Here is a 17762-nt window from a genome sequence, read left to right as displayed (position 1 = left end):
TTTCACCTGAGGAATATAGCAAAGGTACGACCATTCATAAACCAAAATGATGCAGAGAAGTTAATTCATGCTTTTATATCCAGCCGGCTGGACTACTGTAACGCACTTTTCACTGGTATTCCCAAGAAAACCACTGAAAGACTACAGCTCATTCAAAATTCTGCAGCTAGATTATTAACCAAAACTAAAAGGAGAGAACACATTAGTCCTGTCCTAGCTACTTTACACTGGCTCCCTGTTACCTTCAGAATTGACTTTAAGGTCCTTTTCCTCACATACAAAGCTCTACACGGACAAGGACCTAGCTACATTGCTAACTCCTTTATAAACTACACACCAGCTAGAACACTGCGATCATCAAATGCAGGCCTATTAGAGGTCACCAGAAGCAGTCATAAGAAGATTGGTGATTCGACCTTTGTCAATTACGCCCCAAAACTATGGAACAAATTACCCATAAATATTAGGGAAGCAAACACTCTAGACATTTTTAAAAGACAGCTTAAAACCTACCTTTTTACCGAAGCATTTAAGTAATTTTATCTCAAAAGGGTTTTCCTACTTTTATTAATTATATTATTGTTACTTTTAAGATGCATGTTTAAAGTTGGTTTCTCTCTTGAACAGAGATCTTATTGGGATTTTTATTTTTGTTTGAATTGTTTATCACTTGTATTATTGTTTTTATTGATTTTATGTAAAGCACCTTGAGCTGCAATTATTGTATGAAATGTGCTATATAAATAAAGTCTTACTTACTTACTTGTTTACATCATGACAAGGTATTTGTTTGTATCCCCAATCCCTTAGAACACAAGACGATCAGGAGCCAATGACCTCTGCACCTCCATTGGACCCTGACACAGGCTTGATCCACATCCTGAAGCCTTTCTTCCTGAACCTGTGAGTCTTGTAGGCGGGGTAGTATTTGAGCACACCTTGAATAAATGATGTTTAAGACCAGCAAGTTAAACATGCTCAAATATCCTCCAGAGGAATGACTGAACACACCCCTCTCTCGTAACACATTGCTTGAGATTCCACAGTTCACTCGAGGCCACAGACACTCTTGTGCTGAGACCAGTCGTCTTCACAGGATGGAGCCTGATGAAAGCCAGCCGGGGTCTATTAGATGTTAATGGAGAATCTTTTCGACTCCAGCCTCAAGACCAGCTGGAAGGAAAGTTACAAAAAAATCGATTGATTCATAGCAGGTGCCATCTGACCAGTGGAACAGGAGTGTACGTCATAGCATGTTGTAAAAACCTCGCTGTAAATAGGTGTTTCTGAACAAGGCAGTTGACACAATGACTAATCAATCATACACTGTGACCAGAGAGCACATGCTTCTCTGTGACACTGGAATGACAACCAGGGAAGCTAAACCGTTTTAGCATTGTGTCTTACGCAAGAGGTTATTTACAGCCTCACACGATGGAGGACATTGTTCCTCAGAGAAACATCCTTCTGTTACTTTACGTGAGTGCCCCATAGCTACAACCAAGTGCCAAGACAATCCACCAAGACGATCCCTTTGTTAGATTGTGTTTCCATAAATTATCATTATTTCATGTTCAGTCTCTTTAACATCTATATATATTTGAGTTATGTATGTATGTATTATATGTAAGGTAGATTTTTATGAGGTAAATTCTTTTTTTAATTTCTGTGTGAACCCCGCAGAGCTGGTTGTTTTGTGTCAGTAGCGTTAGGGAGTCAGTTGGCTGAGCGGTGAGGGAGGGAGGGAGGGAGTCGGGCTAGTAATCCGAAGGTTGCCAGTTCGATTCCCGGTCATGCCAACTGACGTTGTGTCCTTGGGCAAGGCACTTCACCCTACTTGCCTCGGGGGAATGTCCCTGTACTTACTGTAAGTCGCTCTGGATAAGAGCGTCTGCTAAATGTAAATGTAGCGTTGGTGAGCTGCTCCACTGATCAGGACCTACCTGGGGGCGTTCTCTCAGGACCTGATAAGATGCAAGCGCACTTATCTCTCCCCCTGCAGCCCAAGCTGTGGAACGGGGTTGCGCAAAGGAGCTGAGGTGTTGACGTCAAACATTTCTCCTGCTGCCTGCTTGATTGATTACAGCAGTGCTTTGCAGAGCAGATTGACGAAAAGGTAAACACGCCCAAACACACTCGCCGAGTTACCGTGGCGTCAGACCCATAGCAGCAGAAACTAGTCAGCATGCCACAAAAATGACCCTGACTATCTTTCCTCTAAGACGAGAAACAATCTGATACATTTAATGGCATTAAATACCTTATTAGGTATTCTACTGCAGTATCTTAGTTGTATCTTTGTAATTGTGTAGGAAAGGTCAACATCAGCTTGAAAGTTTGAGGAATGCCTTTGTAAACACCTGACTGTAGCCAAACAATCCATTAGTAATAGCAGGGTCTGTTTTATATCTTGTATTCTTGGACAGCAGCTGGCCCTACTCGAGTCAGCGTCGAGTACGATGCAGAGCGGTGAACAGACTACTTTAGGAGTCTGGCGTCCTCCCTCACTGACAGTTTGGGAATATTTCCTGGAGGAGACAAGGTCCTTCAGAGTGGCACTATGTCAACGTTTCCAGCTGGGGGGGAGGCGGCGGGGGGGGGGGGGGGTGTAGGTGTCGATGATGACGCAGTTGCGCTTGGGTTCAAGGGTGAAATATGGTGTTATTTGACTCGGCTGTTACGTGAGTGTTTATGTGGTGCGAGAGAAGGAGATTAAGACGGCAGGCAGCCCTGAGGAGAGCAGAGGAAGATTGTTTTCTTTGTCTGTTTTTGGTTTTATTTCTTGACAGGACAGTTGGACAGAGAGACAAGAAAGCAGAGAGAGAAAGAAGGGAAGATGTACAGGAAGTGGCCCGACACAGATTTGGACCCAGGCCCCTGTGTCAGGCAGTAGCTTTTAAGGTACGCGCTCTTACCCATGTGAGCCAGAGGGGTCGCAATAAAATGTGACCACTCAACTACAATATTACATAGGACAGTGCAACTAAAACAACAATGTATTCAAAAGATTATGATAATACCAAACAACCAAAATATAAGACTTGTAGTTACAACACTACAACCCTGTAACCGGAATGGCAGAGAGGTGGAATGGACTGATATAATCTTGCCATTTGTCAGAAATGCTGATTTGACAAAAGTGCTCCGATTCATCTGTGTGTGAGTGTGTGTGAGTGTATGTGCGCGAGCATTCCAAGGTGCGCCTTCCAACACGTGCGAGTGTGTGAGTTAATCAGATGAAAGAGGGGTTTTTTCGAGGGAGCCCTCTGGTGCAAATTTCATCTCCTGGTAAACCGCCCATCTGAGTTTGCACAGGCCTCTGCGTGACTTATTCCGGGCTAGGAGGGACCTCATGTTGAGAGGAGGAATGCATGGACAGGTAATAAAACACCGTCACCCCTCCCCCCCCCCCCCCCCCGCCGCCGCCCCACTTCCCCCCGAGGGTTGTCCAACAAAGTCTGCTCCCTTAATTGGTGTCCAAACTAAGTTGCGCAATAATGGCGCCCACATCCCGCCCTATCAGCACAGGGCAGAGGGAGCGTAGCTGATGTCCAACTGCATTCCTCCGTCAGAGCCGAGCTGCGCAAACACAATCAGTCTTCGGACTAAAATGTTTTTATTTGTTTAAAGAACATTCATCGCAGACAGGACCGAATGACCCACAGTGAACAATGAGGCATTGCTAAAAGTCGTTTTTGAAAGGACTTTTAAGTCTTGACATTGGTGCGTCTTCGTTATACGTTCCTTTTTCTCGATACTGGAGTCTCCAGCCTTATCTGTTGAAGTGAGCGTGAGATCATTATGAAGCAATTGAGAACTCAGCAGGTTCAGGGCTGCTTCTCCCGCCCCAGCAGAGAGTTGAGCCCTGCTCACAGCACACGGCAGGCTCATACCCGTGGAGTCAGCAGGGCAGCGAACCCACGCGGCTATAAAACAGACGACACGTCTTATTGCTTTCTCACATGAGCCAAGAAACATGCTAAAAACACGCACTAGCGCACTGTGTCACATACCTCGGAAGAAAGGAAACAGCCCCTTCCTCTTTTCTCTTGAACATGTTCAAGTAAGCTAAGGGGAAACCGCACTCAGCTTGGCTCTCTGATTTAATTCCCAGAAATCATCTCTTTTCCATAAGCAGGAAACATGAGGGTCTGTCTAGGGAACTGCACCTTGGAAAGACATTGTGTCAATTTGTAGGAATCCCACAAGGGTCGGTGCAGCGGTAACACACACACACACACACTCTCACACAATCATGGCTATCAGCTGACATCACCTGGGAGAAGCATACAGGCTGGTTTTATCGCCTGACTGTCGGCCTGGCTGCGGCACGCTGCCATGGAACTTTCCAGTCCTAGCTCCTCAGATTAGGCTCCAAGGAGACCTGCAAGGATTCATGGGAAATGAATTCTCCCATCATGCCGTGGGCCAGCCAGTGACAGCTGTAAGGTTAAAGGCAGGATTCTAAGAGACAGGGACTTGCATGATGACTGCATGATAAGCCCGATGGGGTTTAGGGAAATAACTCTCATTTCCCTATATAATTATTATTATTATATATTTGACGGCATTGCATGAGTTAAGATTTCAAAGTAAATGCACACGGTACTGCTCTGTCCTTCAGCAGAGAAAACAAATATGCAGAAATAACCAAATCCGCTGTAAAAACTGATAGGAACTTGGCTTGTTGGCCCAAAAGATCAAAATGCATGTGAGTGTTCTGGTGAAGAGTCGGGATTTTATGACTCTACAGTGTAATTGGAAGCATGAGGGGGAGGATGGTTATTGCACATGCGGCCAAAGGCTGTTCTTACTTACAGACCCAGCGACAGCTGCTTACCAACCTCTGAGCACCACACCATAAAGACTCCACACGCCTCTGTGCATGTGTCACAGGATAGGGTTGAAGACCTGGGGTTGTGGGTTATGGGGTCCTGGGCTTATCATAAATAACATTTGGAGTTATTGCGAGGTATACCTGGCCTTCTACCTGGCATCGCGGTGACGGCATGTCTACTTGGCCTGCTCTCTTGAGTGGCTCACTGTGTATTTGTCATTGGCCATGTTCATGGTCATGTTCCATGGCAGAACACTGGTGTCTCGGACAGGGTCTTATCGCTGTCAGCTTCTCTTTATGGCTCGTTGCTGCACACCGAGTTCTTACAGTGTGAAGTTCACCAATTGTGCTCTGGCTGTTGCGTAACTGTCACGTGTCAACTGTAGTAAGAGCGGTTTTGGTCTCAGCATGACATCGACACGATGTGGGTAGGCCAGAGCGGAAGTATGCCTTCAGCTGTCATGGTTGGGAAGGGGTTGTTTGACGGGAATCCCTGTTTTAAAATACAGTTCTGCTCTGGGGCGTTGTTAGACATAAAGCTCTACTGGGGCACAGGCCCCTATTCATATCCTTTTTTTCTTCCAAGCTTGCTGTGCACAATGCACTACTAGGCTATAGAAACTCCCCTTGCTTAATCCACTATACAACAGTTCCGGGAACAATTTTGATATCAGCTTTGGCAGGGACATCAATAGTTAATGCGAGCGTGCAAATTTCTTTCCCATTCATTTGAGGGCAAATACTCTTTTTTGAGCTTCATGTAATATTGTTTTTATGTTTTGGTTGCTTTAGTTTTGTAATGTTTTCTTAGCCTACCTCTATTCTGACTTGTGTGCCGAGTCCGACACCTGGACTTCTGTGTGCTTGCTGCAGTGGCTATTTGGCAAGCTCAGAAGAGCGCGCTGACATGGAATTCTGCGGGCATCGGTTTGTGTTTTCGATTAGACTGCTGTGATTTTACAAGCGTTGATTGGGATACTGCGTTTATTTTTCCGGGATTATCCATCTAAATGAATGCAGTGACTAATAAAGTAAATTGCTAAAACTCAAACTTTTGATTTGACTGGGGCACAGCAGATTTCTACTGTGGCACGTGCCCCAGTAGAAATGGTCTAACGACGCGTGCTGACAGGTCTTGTGAGGTGCCAAACGTCCTGGCTGTTAGCGAGACATTTAGATTATTCGCCATATCAGCTGTGCGCTGGGCCTATCTGTGTTCAGAGAGGCACTGACCCACTGGTACACTGGTACTGCACACTGTGCCATGGCACCGTTCCAGGTCTCCTCGAGCAACCCTCGACAACATCGCTGCATGTTTTTTCCACTGGAGGGGGGAGAGGAGGAGGGGTTGGTAATCTCGTTTTTTTTTCACACAATGTTATCTAATCGCAGGACCGTCTAGAAATTCTGTCTAGAAAGAAGGACAGGTTCTTGCAGACGTAGCACTTTTCATGCCAGGAAATAAGAGTGACGGCAGGTTTAGGGTATGACGCCCTATGACTGAAGAGAGTTCAAGCACAGATGACGATGCATGTGACCCACGTACCACAGTGATCCCCCTCTGAAAAGCCTCTGGACTTCCAGCGAGCCGGTCCGTCGACCTGTTCACTCACTCGGATCACATTGGGTCAACATCGCCGACCTGGTCGATTCTGTGTGGTTGTTAAACAACGGCAGCACACAGGCCCACAAGTTGTCAAATAACAAAGAGGCCTGTCAATAAAGTGATGAAGTGATTATCTCAAACATTTAGCATCCCTGCTAAATGACCACTGAACAATTACAGAAAGGCCTTATAGGAATTTGGAGTGAATGAGCTGGCAGATGACTGGCTCAAATCTATTCCATTCATCAGTTGAGGCGAACTGGAATTCTGTTCATGCATTTCATAGAACATACAACCCATGAAAGGCAGGCGGCCCTCCCTTACCAGCAGTTTTGCTCGTCCACTTCTAAATAGAGAACTCAGACCAAAACACATTTAGCTGTGTGCATACACTGTGCCACCATGCACACACACGCAGATGATCAAAACAGCCATAGAAGACACCTGCTACCCACAGAGACAGGCAGAAGCCTGCTGTAACCACACGCTAAGACACACACACATGTGCCCGCACACACACACACGCCCGCACACACACATCCTTGGACTGACTCAGCGAAAAGCCTGTTTAGCTCCGCCCTCTTGTTTACCTGTTTTTGTAGATGTAACCAAACTAAACATTTGCTCTTCCAAAGTACAGTTACGCATGTATGTCTCTGGGAATCTGGAACGTTTCTCCGTCTGTCTCAACAAACATGGCGCGCGGGCAGCGGGCAGACAGCTCTCTGTCTGTGACGACGCTGTTCAGAGCTACTTGGTCACCCTGTGTAGAGGGAAGGTCATGAAAGCAGTCAGGCTGGCACTAGGAGTGTTGACTGTAGGTCCTCTGCTTCTAGAGCTCTTCACTGTAGGTCCTCTGCTTCTAGAGCTCTTCACTGTAGGTCCTCTGCTTCTAGAGCTCTTCACTGTAGACGCTTCAGGAAGCTGTTATGGTCGGGTCCTCCTGGGGGGGTCACTATGACGACTGAGGAGTTACTCCGGGGATGGCACCTCGTACACGCTACGTCACGGTATCGGGTTCCACTCGGCCAGTCCCGTGCTGCAGTGCTGCGTACTATGTTGTACACGTTCGGTAGACTGTGTGGTGTGCTACTGCACACTGTTTGGGTTTGAGTCCCACTCCCCCTGCGGTTCGATGCACTGTTTGTGAGGGGGGGGGGGGGGGGGGGCGGGCATTAAGTGTCTGGATAGACAGACAATTTGCAGGTTGGAATAGGACTAGTCCAGGGCTCAGTGCCCCTGTTAGTCTAATGTTACCCAGGGCCCGGTCCATCTGAAACACATTACATTACCATGAGGCCTAGCTGCAGTACTGGCCTTCACACCTGCTTGTAAATATTGTCTCCCTTCTCTGATGACCCCCAACACACACACACACACGCACACAATGACCAATAACTACCCCAATCCCCCCCCACACACACACACACACCACCACACACACTTATAGACACACACAATGACCAATAACTACCCCAATCCCCCCCACCCCACACACACACACACACCACCACACACACTTATAGACACACACAATGACCAATAACTACCCCAATCCCCCCCACCCCACACACACACACACACCACCACACACACTTATAGACACACACAATGACCAATAACTACCCCAATCCCCCCCACCCCACACACACACACACACCACCACACACACTTATAGACACACACAATGACCAATAACTACCCCAATCCCCCCCCCCCACACACACACACACTTATAGACACACACAATGACCAACAACTACCCTAAATAAAATCCCCCCCCCCCAACCGTGCACAGGCTGTCTCAAGGCTGAACACAGCCTTTGGCTGGGCTGTGTGGTAAGGCTGGCTAGCCATGCACATCTGGTACAGTTGTGACCCAGGATGTTGCCAGTGACAGTGTGTTTGATTACATTCAGACTGACTCAGGCCATGACCGCCCTTCGCCCCCAACCCCCCAACCCCCCAACAATTGAGGGGTTGGGGGTTCTTTTTGGGCTACGGTCGAAATGTTGAAATCTAACACAGATGCTGAGAGAGACAGTATTGACGTTGTCTTGTGTAAAACATGACTTTGACCCCGTGTTTGAAGTAAAGGTGAGGATGATGTATGCATGGTTGGATTGATATACTGCTGTGTGAAGGCCTTTGATGATGTCAGATGAAATTCAACATTCACAGGGATCTATATCTTAGTGTGTGGTCTGTTTTGGGTGTGTATGCTATGACAGAGTGATGCAAGTAACCCAATGCAGGAACTTTGATTGATTTTCTTAAAATAGACTGGAGCCATTAACAAACAGGGTGTTTCCAGATCACACCGTTTCACACCGTACAACAGAGAGATAGCTGACTTCAAATCATCTTTTTTCCCCAAATCCTCTGCAATTCCTGCAATCTGGAAAAGAAAAAGACAATGATTCAGCCTAATCCTGTGTGATAAGAAGTTAGAAGTCGTCCATGTCGACAGTACAACACCAAAAACAATCTCTTGACTCAGTGCATGTGAAGCCACAGTCTGCAAACCATGCAGTAATATTCACCTTGGGTCTTCCAGGCGTTCATTAGGAGGATGTGGTCTGTGAAATGTGGTACAACTAATCATTTCAAACCCAGGTATGTTTGGGACAGAAGCCTGCCAGTCTGCCCCTAGTTGGTCCTCCCCCCTCTGAACATGCATTAATTAATCTTAGAAAGCAGAGAGGCAGATTTTTTGGCTGACAGGAAGTGGTATGGATGCAAGCAGGCGTGTGTAGACAGACATTGTGGTGAAGATTAAGTGTAGTTCAGCCCTAAATTCTCCATGGATGAAACGTGTAATTTACCCAGTTTAGTCAGGCAGTTTCATAACCCGTCTACTCACTTTCATACTTAATCTTTCTCCACTTTTCCCCCAGGATGGTCCTTGGTCTACACAACATACTCACAGCTCTTACCACAGCGGCTAACGAGTTGTTCTGCATGCCCCATCATAGACAGGCACATCCCTACAGATCTGGGTGATATGTGTATTTTCGATATGCAAGAATCTAAATCTGCCCCACGAACAATATTCTCAGAGACGGCTGGTTCTCATCTGCCAGCGTGGCTCAGCCAGACCATGTGGCTAGCATACTTTCTTTGTCCTGGCTTCCAGGAGGGATCTGGCAGTGGAACCAGACGACAGACGACTCACAGGGAATTGTACCCTCTCTGAGGTCATGTCATGAACCGACACGCAAAGGACAGGACCGTTTGAGAGCAGTGTATTCTTCTGGCCAAGATAGTAATCGAATCAAAAACGTAATCAGCAACGCGATGGAAAGTTGAATCTGACAGTTGTCTAGTGTATGTGTCAATGTGTCTACTGTATCCATCCATCAAAAACAATATTTCGGAACATTGGAAAATACATCTCTTCAGAGACAACATTATAATAAGACAAAGAACTCAAAGCAAAAGTGTTTTATTGAGCAGAGATTCAGGTCACCACTGTTTATCGTGATTGGAATCCACAAGTAGAAAAACACAATCAACATACAAGCTCAGCTTGAAATTCCCAGACAACGCTTGAAGGCCAACCAGTTAGATTCAGAAAGTGATGTGTAGAAAATACACAAAACAGTTACCTGTCACACATTGGTCTTATTCTATTCCACTCACAACATATATATATATATATAGTTAATTATAGAAGTTCAATACAAAAAATAGGCATTTGGACCCACACCACAACTTCGCCCTGCATCTGACTGTAACTGTGTTATATCTATAGCAGAGTTCGCCCCCTGGTGGCTTGTTGAGGTACCTCAAACTCTACGTAAAAGACAAGAAGCCCTTGATACACGACTAGGGGATTGGGTTTCATGCCACTAAAACAGGCAAAGGTCACTTCAAGGTTTTTGACAACTTGCCCTGCCTGCAAGTGGCATCACCTTACATTTCTAGAACTTTACTTGAAATACTAAGAATGTTATACCAGTAACATTTACTCTGTTGTAACAAGTAAAGAGAGAGTAAAATAAAATTATATTAGTTCATGTGTATTAACTGGTCTGTGAAATAACTCAGTAGGCAGTGGTGAATATGTTTTGGACTCAAGTTGTAGTACCAACACACGTGAATACTGAATATAAAAACCTACTAAAGACTTGAAATGCCATGACTGAACTCTTCATCTAGAACACATGATGTTGTGTGCTATACAGTTCACAGCTCAGGCAGTACGTAACATTTCCTGTTCCATCAGAAAGTAAGTACCTGATTATCATTACACAGATGGTAAAGACCAATATTTTCTACACACATTCCTACATTCTTCCTCACATAATATCCCCACAGAGACTCAACAAACACACAGATAAAAAAAAAAAATGTTTTAATACATTTTGAAACTGGTTCTGTTCCTAACGAAAAAGGACTTACGGCAAAAAACTCCAGATTAACAGCAGCCCCCCATGACTGGCAGAACACCTCTAAGGTTGTCATCCCAACAATCGAAGTAGGTTTGGCCTGCTTTTAGCATTCAAGCCAACTTCTGTTGGCTGAACATGCGTGGCAATGCCTGCAGCTGTGACAAGTCACCAGACATCAACATTAAGGTCCCCTGACTGGTCTGGTTCCTAATGAACCTCTTGACTTTGAGTCTGTGCATAGGGGTAGGTTTGGGGCGGATTGTACTTGTATAAAAAATAAAAATAAAATGGCACTACACCTGAAACTTGGACTTGTCTCTACCATATCAAGAGACCTCTAAAACTTTCCCACCAATTATCAGCGTCAGAGGAGCGGTCGTGTTAGTGCATGGGGCGAACAAAAATATTTTGTCCCCACCAATGTTCAAACCAAACCTATGCCCTTGAGTCTGTGTATTGATGGTTTGCATAAGAGGTAACAGGACTGAAGACTGTACATAAAGGCAGAGGATACTGCTTCCTGTGTGAGTTAAGATGCTGGAACACGAAAGAACGTTTGGCTTGAGGCTTCATGGAACAAAACGTTTGTGTCTACAAAAATGTCCGGTCTTACGAAATCTTCATTGTGCTTTGTCAGTATTACTAAGCTCTGGTCATGACCAGTTCTCGTCATTCAAAAAAGGGAAAGCTTGACATCACCAGAGGACGAACTGGTTTTGAAGTCCTGAGTTTCAAAGACAAAGCTAAAGCGAGACAGAGTTACTGCTTGTTTCCGCCAGAGGCCCCTCAGTAGGTTTGGGCCCGTGTTGCCTAACGCTCCAATCGGCCGAGGGCAGAGGTCTCTGGCCCCCGCCTCACTGTGGGCACGGAGCATGCTCAGTGCAGCGAGAGGAAGCCGGCTTCGGGCTTGTCCCCCAGGATGAGGGTGGTGCGGCTGAGAGACGGCGACGGCCTGGCCAGCCTGAAGGCCGGGTTCGGGGAGAGCAGGGAGGCTCTCCTGCTGCCGCTGCTGCCGCCACCTAGTGGAGGGCAGGGGCGGTCCTGCCGGCTGGAGCACCCGTTCGAGGGGAGCCTGGAGGAGGGGGCAGGGGAGCGGGAGGCAGCCAGGCCCAGGGGACTGGTCTTGGGGGAGCCCTGGGGACACAGCCCCTGGAGATCGAAGGAGTGAAGCACTCTCCCGAGGAGGTCCTTGGTTCTCGGAGTACACTGTGCGGCGAGGAAACAAGAGAGAGGCATCATGAAAAGGCAGGAAACTGCAGAATCTAGGCTGAATATATCACATACTCCACCGAGAGACAAAGACAAGACACAGAGAGGGTGGCGTTGATGACGAGCAGAGAAGGTAATGATTGGACCGGAGCGTTATGGAAATGAGCTAACCCGCAAAAAAGAAGCTTCTGCAAAAGGTGAGAAGAAAAGAGTTAGTGAGCGCCCGCACGGTCGGGACCGTTTCTCTGAGACGCTTAATGGCGGCGGAGTTGTGACGTCTGCATTCCAGCTAGCACAGGACAGCAGCATGGTACACAAAACACACAGATGACCAGACCCAGACAAGTCTCTCTCCCTGGGTCTTGCTTCCGTTGAGGGTGTCAGGTAATATAGGCCAGGAGTTAGGTTACCATCGGGTTAGTAAGTTAGCTGAAAGGCCGGCCTTCTTTCTCTACACCAGAGAAGTCGTCCCCCCCCCCCCCCCCCAGACAGCAGGAAGGAAGTGTGGAGTTATGCAGATGGAGGTGTGAGAGTCATGTTGCAGGGAGAGTCATGCAGGTGTGGTCAGGTACCATCACAGCTCAGCGTCACCACTGCACCTCTCCCCTCAGCCAGCGCCCTCAGCAGTCACAGCTCATATATCTATATATACACACACATTATATCTATATATACAGTACTGTGCAAAAGTTTTTTTTTTTTTTTACATGAATATCGTCGTCAATATTTATTGTCTGCTGTATTTGTGTGGCAGTTTAAAACTGCATTGTTGAGATGCAGTGTGTAGTCTTTTCGTTTGATTATTTCTTGAAAGCGTTTTTTGCTTTACTTCTTTCTCACCGGTGCCTAAGCACAGTACTGTATATGCACCCAAACGCAAAATGAAAACGACTGGCCTATGACAGCCCTGCCTCCCTCCACCGGCTGTGGACATGGCAGTGAGCGAGGGACGCCGCGGGGAGAGCAGAGGAGCACTGGGACGGTTCTGAGCGCCGCCCCTCGTTCTTACCCTCCTCTTGCACATGTGGGAGAGCCCTTTAGGCAGTGCAGGACAGAGCAAAGTCCTGACAGTTGTCCTCCTGGTGGAGGGGAGGACACACATCAGAGCTGGGAGTTAACACGGGGCTATACAAGGGAGGGAAACACACACACAAACTCCTCCTATTGATGTGCTTAGGCTGCCCTCATACCGTATTTTAAAAAACACATGCTTCTGGAGTAATGGAAGAAGATTTAACAAAGCTTGAAAGCATTCATCTGAGATTAAACTTGGGGACAAACGGCAAAATCATAATAAAAAATGTTTTATTTGAGATAGAAATAGATGCACATTTAAGAAATATATTCCAAAAGAGTATAAAGAATTAATAGCAACTCATAACAGTGATAAGTGAATGTGAAATGTGATTAATGTCAATACGTGACTTGGTATAAAGTGGGGTATATTTATGAACACCTCAAATGCCAAAATCAACAGTTCTTTGGTGGCAGGATTTATGCTTTCAAATGTATAGGAACACAAGCCCGACCCAGATGAATATTTACACAGCAACACATTGAGTCTACAGCCATAAAACAAAACACTTGGTGACATTCTGTAAAATCCCTTAACTTACCCTCACCCGTGTAACACATCTAAAGAAGTAATCAATTAAAACTTGTCTGCTCAGCAAAGCACTTGTATAAACTCACAACTAAAGAGGTAGATCAGGTAGGCAGGCAGACACGAGTGGAGTCGGTTCAAGTCAACGCTCAGGTAACGGGGGGGGTTCCCATCCGTTTGCATGGACGTCATGAGGGCTCAAGTACACAGCAACAGCATCCCCCACGTTTAGCAATATGGCACAAGGTCATGGAGGGGCCTCCGTCTAGGGGCAGAGGGAGGGGGAGGAGGCACGGAGGAGGGGGGGGGGGGGGCGTGGAGGGCTCAGGCAGGGCAGGGCAGGGCAAGGAGGCACACAGGGTACTCTGGGGCTACGAGGGAGTCGATCAGGACGTGGCCACTAGGTGGCGCCTCCTACCATGTTTGTGTCGTTCTTGGCCATGAAGGGGAGGGGCTCGGCGTCCGGGGCGCCCGCCGGCGGCTCCTCCGGGGGCACGAAGCCTCGGCGATCGATCAGGCTGGAAAACGCGGGGAGAGACGACGGCAAGATGTTACAATGCTTTTAAGGGTATATGGGTTAAGATGTTACAATGCTTTTCAGGATACACGGGTCAAGATATTACAATGCTTTTAAGGGTATATGGGAGGTGACTGTCCTGCATGGCTGACACAGGACGCGTGTTCCTCTGTACTGACCTGGGAGGCAGAGGCCCACACAGGGTCACACAGCAGTTTGTCACCATGCTGTTGTAAGTGTAAGGATTCCCCGTTTCCTCTGGGTCACTCTTACTGGCCCAGGAGCCTTTGATCTGCCCAGGAAACACCCAAACAAGCAAACAGTAACTACAAGTCCCAAGATCTCTCTTTGAGGGTTATAACTCGTCGTAGGCGAGGGGCCCAGGGGGCTCTTGGTGGTGTCCGTCATAACTCACGTCTTCGTTGGTGGTGAGGTTGGAGGCCACTAGGTAGGTATGGAAGCCTGAGAGGCCCAGAACAGACCAGATGGAGAAGAAACAGATGACCAGCTCCACCACGGTGCAAACGGGGGCCAAGTCAAGGCCAAGATCACGGTGAGCAAAAACAACATGGTCATCACAAAAATGTCTATATCGTTTCTAAATCGAGGACGTTTCACAGCGACATATGAACTATCACAGGCTATATCAATCGTACTACTAGCTCAGTAACACTGAAGTGAAATAAAACACCACACCCAGTCTGTCCAACGCATTCACAGAATGTGCGACGCACCCGTCTAGCCAGTGACATCATCCCAGTGTGACTTGAGGTGTCACGCCCTCCTCTGATGAACTGCCATCTGCCTGAAAGCTGTGACTTAAGGCCAGGCAAGCGTGTGTGCGGGCAAGGCTCGGGGGCTCATCCTATTAGCAGGGAGTGGGCTTAGGACCCGTCTACAGCCAGGATGAAATGCCCCGTCAACACCCTGACCAGTGAACAGATGGGAAATGTGGTGTAGCAGCAGGTGGTGGGGAAGACGTATGTGGTCCATAAGTGGTCATTTAAAACAAGGCTTCTGTCCGCAGCTACACACAGCGAGGGCATTAACGAGTGCAGTAGATAATCAATGACTATGGCGTCTAAGTCACGGCCATTGAAACCAGGTTGAAAAGATCTGCCGGTAAATAAAGGATATCTAGAAGGACTCTCCTGAATTGCGGCGACGAGGCCCTTACCTTCCTGGGAGCCTGTAGGAGAGAGAGGCATCCATCAAACCAACACCACCACGTACTACTGTTCATTTCATGGAAACGTTGAAATGCATGTGTGCGACCGCGCTGCTGGTGTGTGTGCGCGCGAGAGTCGTGTGAGTAAATGTGTACATATAAAGTGTGGATGAGCGGGCGTGTGCGTACGTAGCGTGAGGTGTGTGACGACACAGCCGAAGATGAAGGAGGTGAGGAAAGAGAGAGAGACGATAAAACTGTAGAAGAAGCGGTAGTTGCGCCTGCCAACACAGTTCCCCACCCAGGGGCAGTGATGATCGAACCGCTCTGGGGAAAACAGGAGACAATCATTTTAGAAAACCAGTTACAGCACGTACATCGATACGTACAGCAGATCATCAGGAACTAGAAGTGCAGTTTGAGTAGTCAAACAGGTCTTGTGGCAAGAAAGTGTCTGTTGTTTAAGAAACTCCCAACAGCAGAATCATCTCAACTACAATACTGCATCACACCACAGATAATCCTGATTAGGCATACAAAACACAACATGGCCCTGGCTTTGTTTACCAGTGTTTATATATGAAACAGGCCACGCCTCTCTTACCGACGCAGTTGTCACACAGGCTGCAGTGTGAGGTCCGAGGCGGGCGGAACATCTTGCAGGTAAAGCAGTACTTCAGCTTAACCACCTGCTGGTTAATAAGGATTTCCTTGGTGCGCGGAGGGGGGCGGTACGTGGAGGAACCCGTGGTGTCTAATGAGGGGAGAAGAGAGGTACTGGTAATTGTCCAAACATGCACACATGACAGTCACAATCTACGCTGAGATCACGTTTAGAGTAACTGTCATACTGTTAACCAAAAGAGAGCGCAAAAGAGACAAACATTCTACATGTTACAGGCTCTCTACATCAGCGCTGACATCAACAACAATTAGTAATCTTCTTAAGTGCGGCTATTAAGTCAGTAAGCACCGTTTGAAGCACTTTGCTCAAATCACTAGCACCATGACTCCCTTCTCTTACCTATCTGCTTCTCAATGTCGGCTGCCTCGTCCGGCTTGGCCCGGGGCAGGATGCCCGGGTCCGTAAAGCTCGTCTGGAGCAGTGAGACGATCACAAACACAAATAATACCCCTCCAATCACAGGTATGAACATAGTCAGGTGGGTCACCAGGAACGGACAGCTGCAAATAAAAACAGCGGACGTTGTGAATGTGCAGTGCCAAGTACAGTGCCCACTAAAACAGTAGCTGGCTTCAAACAATAGGGCTGACCAGTGTACTGTGGTACATTTAAGAAGTATTCAGTCGAACACATGACTATAGTCTGGTTCACCATAGATATAGGTATAGCTAAGGATATGCTTAACAGTTCTAAAGCTAACGTGGCTTATAAGGAGATAGGACAGTGTTTCTAGTTAGCTAGAATAGCTAGATATTATAATTGTATTAATATTAGTGTAGCTACTCACTCGAACGCAAAGAAAAGGCCACTGGTCACTACGATAAGGCAGAGTGTCAATGGTAGGACCCCAATTTGTTTGGCGAGAATGATCCGTCCGTCGCAATAAAATCGATTCTTGCCTGGAAATACTTCCCATTTCCTTCGAAGCCGGTGTCCATTTTTGTCCGTGGGCGGTAGCGTTGATGAAGGTGTTGAAACAAGAGTCCGTGGGTCAATTTGCTGGTACTCACAATTCTTCATCATGATTCCAACAATCCACTAACTTACTGTAGTAGTCCTACCTAGCCTTGCACTAGATTGCAAACAAGAAAGCGACCTCCAGTTTGATCTCTGAAACCATTCTGGAGATGGAACACTAGCTAAGGCAGTGTTAACACATCCTTTGATATTCAATACCAGCCAACCTGGCCAGCTAGCTAACTAGCTAACCCTAGCTAGCTAACCCTCTCGTCTCGACATCCCTTGCCTTCCACAACTCGGTTAAAATACCGACGACCTTGTTCTGTTGATCGCCAGTGATCCTCTATTATTTAGCCAAGTTAGCTAACTTCAGTACAAGTAAATCCATGAATTTTCAATGTTTAATTCTCTTTCGTTGTCGGCCACAAACTGTTAAGGTTTGCTCGCTAGCTACTAGACTCGGTTTAAAAAAGGTTGAATGTGGTCGAGCTGGCTGGCAGTGTCATTTAACAAACATGATCCGTGACGTGTACACCTGCGCAGTAACTGGATAGAGAGGGTTGGGTGAGAACCAATAGGCCAAAGAGGGATATCACATACCCAACCCACCTATTGAATGAACGCACTTTTTGTGGGGGGATAATGTACACTATAGTATGCCAGAAATGTATAGTAAACACTAGTAACAAAGCGTTCCGCATTAGCACAAGTACACTGGAAATGTCACTTGTCCACTTGTGGTTACTGGTAACTGACAACGGGTGCTATGGAAATCAATGAGTT

General features: G+C 47.0%; 1 protein-coding gene and 2 long non-coding RNA genes across 7 annotated transcripts; 1 reads left to right on the top strand and 2 right to left on the bottom strand.

Annotated features, from left to right (window-relative positions):
- Positions 1 to 2678: 2678 nt before the first annotated feature.
- Positions 2679 to 10697, top strand: LOC134024129 (uncharacterized). Of its 2 annotated transcripts, XR_009930853.1 has the most exons (3): positions 2679 to 2901; positions 3259 to 3379; positions 9341 to 10697. It is a non-coding gene; the product is annotated as an uncharacterized LOC134024129 (long non-coding RNA). The 2 variants fall into 2 exon arrangements; XR_009930852.1 differs by having other exon boundaries at positions 2679 to 3379.
- LOC134024056 (uncharacterized) lies at positions 3608 to 4344 on the bottom strand. Its single transcript, XR_009930844.1, has 3 exons — positions 4277 to 4344; positions 4014 to 4163; positions 3608 to 3926 (listed from the first exon to the last, which is right to left on the bottom strand). It is a non-coding gene; the product is annotated as an uncharacterized LOC134024056 (long non-coding RNA).
- On the bottom strand, positions 9873 to 17487 carry zdhhc18a (zinc finger DHHC-type palmitoyltransferase 18a). Of its 4 annotated transcripts, XM_062466578.1 has the most exons (10): positions 16807 to 17483; positions 16359 to 16519; positions 15939 to 16088; positions 15524 to 15661; positions 15304 to 15355; positions 14582 to 14684; positions 14346 to 14458; positions 14068 to 14167; positions 13056 to 13125; positions 11903 to 12043 (listed from the first exon to the last, which is right to left on the bottom strand). In XM_062466578.1, exons 1-9 carry the CDS (start codon positions 17040 to 17042, stop codon positions 13084 to 13086), a joined length of 1095 nt encoding a protein of 364 aa, XP_062322562.1. In that variant the 5' UTR covers positions 17043 to 17483; the 3' UTR covers positions 11903 to 12043; positions 13056 to 13083. The 4 variants fall into 4 exon arrangements, with proteins under 4 accessions (XP_062322560.1, XP_062322562.1, XP_062322561.1 ...); XM_062466576.1 differs by lacking the exon at positions 13056 to 13125 and having other exon boundaries at positions 9873 to 12043; positions 16807 to 17487; XM_062466577.1 differs by lacking the exon at positions 11903 to 12043 and having other exon boundaries at positions 12062 to 13125.
- Positions 17488 to 17762: the final 275 nt, after the last annotated feature.

The sequence above is a fragment of the Osmerus eperlanus genome, chromosome 7, assembly GCF_963692335.1.
Source record: "Osmerus eperlanus chromosome 7, fOsmEpe2.1, whole genome shotgun sequence".
NCBI classification, from domain to species: Eukaryota; Metazoa; Chordata; class Actinopteri; order Osmeriformes; family Osmeridae; genus Osmerus; species Osmerus eperlanus.
Note: the sequence above shows the minus strand (reverse complement) of the source record. Positions and strands in the feature narration are given on the sequence as shown.

Bases quoted from the DNA above. Each gene is read 5' to 3' on its own strand.
- zdhhc18a (XM_062466576.1), bottom strand. From the start codon at position 17,042: ATGATGAAGAATTGTGAGTACCAGCAAATTGACCCACGGACTCTTGTT. The intron at 15,356-15,523 runs GTACGCACACGC...TCTCTCCTACAG, and splicing joins CGTCACACACCTCACGCTAC to GCTCCCAGGAAGGTAAGGGC. The intron at 14,168-14,345 runs GTCAGTACAGAG...CGCGTTTTCCAG, and splicing joins TGTGGGCCTCTGCCTCCCAG to CCTGATCGATCGCCGAGGCT.